At 45.1% G+C, this 10,740-nt stretch overlaps 1 protein-coding gene across 1 annotated transcript; it reads left to right on the top strand.

The window, feature by feature from the left end:
• The first annotated feature begins 8,205 nt into the window (after positions 1–8,205).
• On the top strand, positions 8,206–9,210 carry LOC149445083 (vomeronasal type-2 receptor 26-like). The gene has a single exon (XM_089654249.1). The coding sequence runs from the start codon at positions 8,260–8,262 to the stop codon at positions 9,208–9,210; it is 951 nt and encodes a 316-aa protein (XP_089510375.1). The 5' UTR covers positions 8,206–8,259.
• The last annotated feature ends 1,530 nt before the right edge of the window (positions 9,211–10,740 follow it).

Raw genomic sequence — 10,740 nt, 5'->3', positions numbered from 1 at the left:
GTCAGGGTCACTTTATATTGTATGTAGATGTATTTGTGTATATTAATAAATACATTTTGCTTGGTTTATTTTAAAATAATTTTGAATGTTAGTTAAGTTGATGAGAGCGTGTTGTCAGTAAGTTCACATTTAAAGTGAAAGGTTTACTTCATCTTAAAGGACATTTTCTATTACGTACTAAATCTTTCTCCTTGTAGACATTACAAACTGCTGCCACAAGGGAGGATACGGCTTCCCATACAATGCTGCAGAGACAACTCTACACCAGACCTCGCCAGATCCTGATAGGAAAACGTCTAAAGTAAAAACAGATTCCAGGGGCGCATTGATCAATCAGAGGTTTTATTCTCAGAATCAGAATCACAACAACCAAGGAGCTTAATGTAGGACCCCTAAGGTGGTATGTCTCCAAGCTCTAAGACCTCCTGGTCAGACATGTCAAAGAAAAAGCTAAAAAAAGATGAAGAAGTAATCATTAGCATTTAACACATTTTCCTCACTAGATTCAAGTACGCTCTTGTCCATCAGAGCAGCACCATAGTCCTGGGCAACCTCGGGATCCAATACACAAAGCTCCCTGGAGGTTTCTAGGGACAGCTCTGCGGCCTCATATACTCTTTGTTCAACTGACACAGATGTATACACAGCAGTAATATCATACTCATCAGTAGGATCACATCAACAGATTCATGTTCAACTCTTTCCTCCCCACTACACAGGGCACTGCACTGAGGAAAGTCATTTTTCACACAGATGGTAGGTCTCCCAGTTGGGGTCACCCCCATAGCATTTTGGGCAATCACAGTCAGTCTCTCTCATGACTTTTCCATCAACAGTCTTACCCAAAAGTGTAACAGGTTTTGCCATCTTCCTTTGAGTACCTTGACGTTCTGCTGCACCTCTACTGGCCAACTCCCCCAGATGGCCAGAGGATGAAATTACTGCAGGAATCTCCCTCTCTGAACTGTTTCCCATCCCCCGTATAGCAGTAATACTACTACAGGGCGGCACGGGTGTGCAAAATTATTATTATTATACAGGATTTATACAGCGCCAACAGTTTGCTCAGCGCTGTACAGTATAATGGGAGACAGTACACAAGACAGTACAGTAACAATACGATTCAACACGAGGGGTTCCAGGGCCCTGCTCCTTGGAGCTTACAATCTAGGAGGGAGGGGAGAGTGGCACAGGAGGAGATAGCTGTGGGGGATGGAGTGGTAGGAAGAGTGGAGGAGGTCGGCAATTAGCTGAGGCAAGGTAGGCTTCCCTGAAGAGATGGGTGTTCAGAGTGCACCTAAAGGTGAGGTGATATATATATATATACATACACATACAGTACGTGATTCAAGCTCCCGCTGTGATCACGGCCCAGGAAGAGTACACGTGCCCCAGCCGAAACGCGGGTGCCGTAATTCAGTCCCCAAGGGATCCTGCATTAGATTTTGGCCAGTGATGTTTGGCCTGAATTGGATGATCGATCCATGGCCTATCAGGGCTCTTCCTGTACCTGTGTTTACACATACACAGGTACAGGAAATGATGACATCTTCTCTCTCGGGGCACATTCCATCCCAGAGAGAGAAGAAACAAGACACAGTGAGTAAATCCGCACACTTGAACACAGTTAGAACACGCTCAGGTCACATTTAACGTCTTTCTCACCCCCCTCCCCCCAGTTAACCCCTTCACTGCCTTGTCACCGGTGTCATTAGTACAGTGTACAGAATTTGTGCTGATCACTGTATTAGTGCCACTGGCGACTTCAGATGGCGTTAGCGTCAGTTAGCGCTCCTCCCAGATAGTGTCAGATTTCCCGCCACTACACCAGTCATCACATCTAACCCTTTGATTGCCAGGAAGACGCTCATACACAATATACCTCCATTGCTAGTATAGTGTCTGAACGGACCAATATCTTCGATCAGATCAGCACTATACCAGCATTCACATTAGTATACTGTCCCCAAAAATGCAGCATTAGCGGGATCAGCCCCGGCACCTGCCAGCACCTGCGCTTAGCCCCTATGCTTACCCCCCCTCCCCCAGCAAGTGCAGTGTCAGTAGACCACTGTCACTTGATACATTGCACACAAAACTGCAGTGTTCCAAGAATCAGGCCTGATCTCTGCTAGAGGAACTCTTAAGAGGAAGGGGCCAGTGGTACAAAAGGTAGTAACTGTGGGGGATGGACTGGTAGAAGGAATAGAAGATTACATTATTAGCGGAGGGCAGGATAGGCTTCCCTGAATGAGAGGTTTTCAGTGATTGCCTAAAAGTGTGCAGAGCAGGCAATAGTCTGATAAATTGGGGTAGAGAGTTACAGAGGATGGGGGAAGCTCTGGAGAAGTCCTGGAGATTAGAATGGGAGGAGGAGATAAGGGAGCTAAAGGGCAGGTCATGCGAGGAGTGGAGAGTATAGTTTGGGTGATATTTGGAGACAAGATCGGTGATGTAATTTGGGGGCGGGGTTATAAATGGCTTTATATGTTATTGTTTGGAATTTTATCCGTTGGGCAATGGGAAGCCAGTGGAGGGATTGGCAGAGAGGGGTGAAGGACACTGAATGGAGGCCAGTGGAGGGATTGGCAGAGAGGGCTGGAGGACACTGAGTGGAGGCCAGTGGAGGGATTGGCAGAGAGGGGTGGAGGACACTGAATGGAGGCCAGTGGAGGGATTGGCAGAGAGGGGTGGAGGACACTGAGTGGAGGTCAGTGGAGGGATTGGCAGAGAGAGGTGGAGGACACTGAGTGGAGGCCAGTGGAGGGATTGGCAGAGAGGGGTGGCGGACACTGAATGGAGGCCAGTAGAGGGATTGGCAGAGAGGGGTAGAGGACACTGAATGGAGGCCAGTGGAGGGATTGGCAGAGAGGGGTGGAGGACACTGAGTGGAAGCCAGTGGAGGGATTGGCAGAGAGGGGTGGAGGACACTGAGTGGAGGCCAGTGGAGAGATTGGCAGAGAGGGGTGGCAGATATACAACGGTTAGTAAGGTGGATGAGTCTGGCAGCAGCATTCATGATAGACTGAAGAGGGGATAGTCTGCGGTGAGGTCGGTTACAATAGTCAAGGTGTGATATAACAAGGAAGTGAATAAGTTTCTCAGTAGTTTTAGAGGTTAAGAAAGAGTGTATCTTGGAGATGTTGCAGAGGTGAAGTCTACAGATTTGGACAGTGATGGGATTTGGGGGTGAAAGGACAGATGGGAGTCTAGGATTACACCTAACACCCTGGCATGGGGGGAGGGATGGTTGCATTATTGATCTTGATGGAGAAGTCAGGGGAGGGGGCACGGGCTGGGGGGAATACTAAGAGCTCCATTTTGGAAAGATTGAGTTTGAGGAAGTGGAGTGACATCCATGCCGATATGTCGCTTAGTAGGTTAGTAATGCAAGAGAAGACTGAAGGGGTGAGGGGAGGGGTAGAAAGATAGATTTGTGTGTCATCAGCATAGAGATGGTACTTAAAGCCATGGGAGTTTAGCAAGTGACCTAAGGAGGAGGTGTAGATGGAGAAGAGAAGGGGTCCAAGGACAGAACCTTGAGTAACCCCTACAGAAAGACTAAGTGAAGAGGAGGAGGCAGCGTTATAGGTAATGCTGAAGGCGCACTGCGATAGGTAGGAGGAGAATCAGGAGAGAGCAGAGTCTCAGAGGCCAAGAGAGTGGAGTTTTTTTTAGGAGGAGGGGATGGTCAACAGTATCAGAAGCCACAGAGAGGTCAAGTAGTAAGAGTACAGAGTAGTGGCCATTGGTTGGGATGAGTATGGAGTAGTGGCCATTGGTTGGGATGAGTACGGAGTAGTGGCCATTGGTTGGGATGAGTACGGAGTGGTGGCCATTGGTTGGGATGAGTACGGAGTAGTGGCCATTGGTTGGGATGAGTACGGCGTAGTGGCCATTGGTTGGGATGAGTACGGAGTAGTGGCCATTGGTTGGGATGAGTACGGAGTAGTGGCCATTGGTTGGGGATGAGTACGGAGTAGTGGCCATTGGTTGGGATGAGTACGGCGTAGTGGCCATTGGTTTTAGCAGTTAGTAGATCATTAGTGAGTTTGAGTGGGGCGGTGTCAGTGGAGTGGAGTGAACAAAAGCCAGACTGTAAAGGGTCGAGAAGGTTGTTGCCAGTGAGGTGGGAGCTCAGGCCATTGTAGACTAAGTGTTCTAAGAGTTTAGAGGTAAATGGCAGCAGGGAGATGGGTCTTAAGTTGTTCAGGTTGGTGGGGTCCAGGGAGGGCTTTTTAAGTATGGGAGTTATGTGCACATGCTTTAGAGGGGAGGGGAAGGCACCATTAGAGAGGGAGAGACTGAAGATGTGAGTGAGGGAGCATAGGATGGAAGAAGAGGGTGACCGTAGTAGTTGTGAGGGGACAGGATCCAGGGGGCAGGTAGTGAGACGGGCTTTCGAGAAAACCTTAGTGACCTCTTCGGTAGTAGCGAGGTCAGAAGAGGAAAGTGTTGAGGGAGGTTTAGTATAAGGTATGCTAAGTGGGATGGATGTCTGTGCAGTGGCGATGCACCTACGAAGTGCGTCAATCTTGTGAGCAGTGAGTGAGGTGCTGGGTGGAGGTGGAGAAAGTAGAGAGTTAAAAGTAGAGAAGAGACGACGAGGACTGGATGACAAGCTATTGATGAGATTGACAAAGTAGGCTTGTTTGGCAGCATGGAGGGAGGAATTGTATGTGAAGAAAGCGGATTTACAATTGTGTTCAAAATAATAGCAGTCTGTTGAAAAAAGTGACTAAAGCTGAAAATCCTTCTAATAGCTTTTATTTCCATCCACACAAATGCATTGGGAACACGACACATTCTATTCCAAATCAAAACATGAAGAAAAATACATCAAATTTGTGTTGTTCCTCTAAAAAAATGGAAGAAAAGTGAATATTAGACGGTTCAAAAAAATGGCCATGTTTGTATTCTTCTTTACAAACTCAAACATTCACTATATAAACTGAGAAATGTTTGAAGATTTTGCTTTCCTTTGAATGACTTCATGAATATTTGGTTGTAGTCGCACTGTTTCTGAGAACTGCTGTACATCTGTGTTGCATGGAGTCACCCAACTTCTGGCCCCTGTGATCAGGTATTCCAGCCCAGGATGATTGCACCACATTCCACAGTTCTTCTCTATTTCTTGGTTTTGCCTCAGAAATGGCATTTTTGATGTCACCCCACAAGTTTTCTATTGGATGAAGATCCGGGGATTGGGCTGGCCACTCCATAACGTCCATCTTGTTGGTCTGGAACCAAGATGTTGCACGTTTACTGGTGTGTTTGGGGTCGTTGTCTTGTTGGAACACCCATTTCAAGGGCATTTCCTCTTCAGCATAAGGCAGCATGACCTCTTCAAGTATTCTGATGGATTCAAACTGATCCATGATCCCTGGTATGCGATAAATAGGCCCAACACCGTAGTATGAGAAACATCCCCATATCATGATGCTTGCACCACCATGCTCCACAGTGTACTGTGGCTTGAATTCAGTGTTTGGGGGTCGTCTGACAAACTGTCTCCGCCCACTAGACCCAAAAAGAACAATCTTACTTCCATCAGTCCACAAAATGTTGCGCCATTTCTCTTTAGGCCGGTCAATGTGCTCTTTGGCAGATTGTAACCTCTTCAGCACACGTCTTTTTCCCAACAGTGGGACTTTGCGGGGACTTCTTGCAGATCGCTTGGCTTCACATAGGCGTCTTCTAATTGTAACAGTCCTCACAGGGAACGTCACACCTTCTTTCATCTTCCTGGAGCTGATTGTTGGCTGAGTCCGCCCCATTTTGGCTATTCTTCTATCCATTCCATTGGTAGTTTTTTGCTTTCTTCCACGTCTTTCAGGTTTTGGTTGCCATTTGAAAGCATTTGCCATCATTTTAGCTGAGCAGCCGATCATTTTCTGCACTTCTTTATATGTTTTCCCCCCTCCAATCAACTTTTTAATCAAGGTACGCTGTTCTTCTGAATGACCCATTTTCCTCAGAATTTCAGAGAGAAATGCACTGTAACCAGCATGTCCAACATTTGCTGCCTTCCTTCCTTAAATAAGGGCAATAATTGCCACCTGTTTTTCAAAGAATGAATGACCTCACTAATACAACTCCACACTGCTATTATTTTGAACACGCCCCTTTCAATGAGTGATTCAATGACACAGAATCAGCAGCATGCATGTCATGACTGTTAGGTCTGTTGGATTTCTATGACTCTACTACACCTGCTAGGAAATTATTTGCCATGTAGAAATATCATTTCTACCAAAAACAGTGACTGATCCGGTTAGTGATGTCTGACTGCTAGTATTTTCAACACAACTGTATATCGGGTGAAAGCTTACTGAGATTTGGTTTTACGCCACATTCGCTCCTGCTTTATATCGTTAAAACCACTGCAAGTACAGAAAGATACCTGTTGATCCTGCTAGAAATGTAGTTGGCTCCTAATACTGTTGTAGGCTGACAACACACAGCAGTTTGTGAATTGAAATGGTGTCAGCCCTGCCTGGTTGTATTTTGCTATTGTTACTACTACTACTAATACTGCTATCACCACTAACACTACTACATACAGGAAAAAATTACCCCCCTTGGGACTTAAATGCAGCTAATAAAACACCATCACATATATATTGATTCAAAATTAGATATACTTTATTATACAAAAAAAGATTTATTACGTCCTAAAATCATATTGATATAAATGAATAGGCATCCTCTGCAGTGAAGGAGTGTGAAGCCTCTGGATGGATAATGGTCATCGACAACTGGCGGTGGTGCTGGTGGCTTCCAGCATGTTCTCCTAGTTCTGGGATTCCCTCAGCTGAGACGTCACTTCCGGTCACGTGATGACAGGGGTTGGCGTGTGTTTGGAGCATGCGTGCTCGCTCCTCATGGCCTGGAACTAGGAGGACCTGCTGGAAGCCACCAGCTCCATTGCCAGATGCCGGTGACCACCATCCATCCATCCAGAGACTTCACACGCCTTCACTACAGCGGATAACTATTAATTTACAAGCACAAACCTTCTTACACTTTGTGTGGCCTGTATTACTACACTTTGTATCCATTAAAAATAGGACTCTATCTAAGGAAATTTTATTTGTATATTTGTATATTTATTACAGTATATTGTTCATGATTTATTTTCCCCAATTCCATCACCATTGATTATATGCTTATACATATTATTGTATGCCGCATCTACCTCCTGACCCCATCTTGGAGTGCACCAAATATCCTACTTGCCTTTTGGTGTTGGTCAAATTAACAACAGGTGCACTAGATGGGCAACAATGAGACAACTCCCAAAACAGGAATGGTTTTACAGGTGGAGGCCACTGACATTTTTTTCTCTACTCATCTTTTATGACGGTTTTTCCCTAGTTTTGCATTTGGCTAGGGTCAGTGTCACTACTGGTAGCATGAGGCCATACCTAGACCCTACAGAGGTTGCACAGGCAGTCCATCTCCTCCAGGATGGCACATCAATAAGTGACATTGCCAGAAGGTTTGCTGTGTCTTCCAGCACAGTCTCAAGAGCATGTAGAAGATAGGCAGTTAGTCTAGGAGAGCTGGACAGGGCCATAGAAAGGTCCTTAACCCATCAGCAGGACCGGTATCTGCTCCTTTGTGCAAGGAGGAACAGGATGAGTACTGCCAGAGCCCCACAAAATGACCTCCAGCAGGCCACTGGTGTGAATGTCTCTGACCAAACAATCAGAAACAGACTTCATGAAGGTGGTCTGAAGGCCCAACGTCCTCTAGTGGGCCCTGTGCTCACTCCCCAGCACCATAGAGCTCAATAGGCATTTGCCATTGAACCCCAGAATTGGCAGGTCCACCACTGGCGCCCTGTGCTTTTCACAGATGAGAGCAGGTTCTCCCTGAGCACATGTGATAGACGTGAAAGGGTCTGGAGAAGTCATGGAGAACGTTCTGCTGCCTGTAACATGGTTCAGCATGAACGTTTTGGTGGTGGGTCAGGGATTTAACAGACCACCAAGGGTAGAAAATATGTTCATTATCAGGGTTTTATGACAATTTCAACTGAAACTCCCAATTATCACATTTCTGCCTATAACACAATTCTTGTGCATTCTATTATTAGTCTTTTCACTCTTTATTGTGTCCTTATGGAACCAACATTTTTTTTAGCACTTCCCATTAGGCACAACATCTATCTATCTATCTATCTATCTATCTATCTATCTATCTATCTATCTATCTATCTATTTATCGCTATATCTCAAATAAATAATCTTTTTAATGTGTGTTCTAAGCTCTGACCCCGATGCTCATTGTGTTTGTGTTGTTCTTCCTGCAGACAGTGAAGATTGCATAAAATGTCCTGATGAAGAATGGCCAAATGAGAAGAAGGATCGGTGTGTTCCAAGAGTGGTGGAATTTCTCTCCTACACTGGTGACACCATTGTTGCAGTATTTTCAGCTGTCTCCATCCTCTGTTGTCTTCTGACTGGTTTAATATTGGGGATATTTATACATTACCAGGACACCCCCATTGTTAAAGCCAATAACCGGAACCTGAGCTATCTTCTCCTGGTCTCCATCATGCTGAGCTTCCTCTGTGTCTTCTTGTTCCTCGGCCATCCAGTAGATGTGACCTGCATGCTGCGTGTCACCTCTTTTGGTGTCATCTTCTCAGTTGCCGTCTCTTCTCTACTTGCCAAAAGTATCATGGTGTGTATTGCTTTTAAAGCCACCAAACCTGGGAGTCCCTGGAGGAAATGGATGGGAAACAAACTGCCCAATTGTATCATTTGTGTCTTCTCACTGGTCCAAGTCATAATCTGTGTCACTTGGTTGTCTATTTCCCCCCCCTTCCAGGATCGAGACACTCACTCTTATCAGGGGAAGATCATCATTCAGTGTAATGAGGGTTCAGTTATCGGCTTCTACTCTGTCCTGGGATATATGGGGCTTCTGGCAGCTGTGAGCTTCATTATAGCTTTTATAGCCAGGACATTACCGGACAGTTTTAATGAGGCCAAGTACATCACCTTCAGCATGCTGGTGTTCTGCAGTGTCTGGATTGCCATGATCCCGGCCTATCTGAGCACCAGAGGGAAATACATGGTGGCTGTGGAGGTCTTTGCTATAATAGCATCAAGTTCTGGACTTCTTGGCTGTATATTCTTCCCAAAATGTTACATAATTCTGCTCAGACCTGACCTGAATACAAAGACAGTTATCCGCTGATATGTGAGGAGCAACACTGGGTTACCTGTAGTCATAGAATTATCTCTATTATTGTTCATTTTAGTATTTTGCTAGTGTATTGAGAATGAACATTGTTATATATAAACATTTAATACTTCTCTGGAACGAATTAAGATGGTGGACAGTGAGGGAGATTTTGCACTGAACACCTTTGGTATCAGATACTTTGGGTTTGTTAGAAGCCTTGTCCCTTGCTGGGTGTAGTGGTTCCTCCCACCAGCCATTACATCACTACTAACAATGTAGTCACTTAGTGAGGAGGAACCACACTGATCAGAGATGGGAGAGTATCCAAAACACCCTAAAGTGTCAGATACCAGTGACACCCATCACTCTTCCAGAGAGGGAAGATTTCACTCACCACCTTCCAGAAAGATAAATATTATACATGTTCTTTCATAAGCTGACTTTAATGTAGTTTAGTTTGGTGTCAGGGTCACTGTAATTATATTGTATGTAGATGTATTTGTCTATATTAATAAATACATTTTGCTTGGTTTATTTTAAAATAATTTTGAATATTAGTTAAAGTTGATGAGAGCGTGTTGTCAGTAAGTTCACATTTAAAGTGAAAGGTTTACTTCATCTTAAAGGACATTTTCATTATAGGACCTACTAAATCTTTCTCCTTGTAGACATTACAAACTGCTGCCACAAGGGAGGATACGGCTTCCCATACAATGCTGCAGAGACAACTCTACACCAGACCTCGCCAGATCCTGATAGGAAAACTTCTAAAGTAAAAACAGATTCCAGGGGCGCATTGATCAATCAGAGGTTTTATTCTCAGAATCAGAATCACAACAACCAAGGAGCTTAATGTAGGACCCATAAGATGGTATGTCTCCAAGCTCTAAGACCTCCTGGTCAGACATGTCAAAGAAAAAGCTAAAAAAACATGAAGAAGTAATCATTAGCATTTAACACATTTTCCTCACTAGATTCAAGTACGCTCTTGTCCATCAGAGCAGCACCATAGTTGTCCTGGGCAACCTCGGGATCCAATACACAAAGCTCCCTGGAGGTTTTTACACATACACAGGTACAGGAATTTGTCTCTCTCGGGACAAATTCCATCCCAGAGAAAGAAGAAACAAGACACAGAGAGTAAATCCGCACACTTGAACACAGAACACGCTCAGGTCACATTTAACGTCTTTCTCATCCCCCACCCCACCCCAGTTAACCCCTTCACTGCCTTGTCACCGGTGTCAGTAGTACAGTGTACAGAATTTGTGCTGATCACTGTATTAGTGCCACTGGCGACTTCAGATGGCGTTAGCGTCAGTTAGCGCTCCTCCCAGATAGCATCAGATTTCCTGCCACTACACCAGTCATCACATCTAACCCTTTGATTGCCAAGAAGACGCTCATACACAATATACCTCCATTGCTAGTATAGTGTCTGAACGGACCAATATCTACGATCAGATCAGCACTATACCAGCATTCACATTAGTATACTGTCCCCAAAAATGCAGCATTAGCTGGATCAGCCCCCGCACCTGC

This window comes from Staurois parvus, unplaced genomic scaffold, assembly GCF_062004578.1.
Source record: "Staurois parvus isolate SC_StPar_1 unplaced genomic scaffold, SC_StPar_1.0 ptg000747l, whole genome shotgun sequence".
Lineage (NCBI taxonomy): Eukaryota > Metazoa > Chordata > Amphibia > Anura > Ranidae > Staurois > Staurois parvus.
The sequence above is the reverse complement of the archived record's forward strand: the minus strand, read 5'-3'. Positions and strand labels throughout refer to the sequence as shown.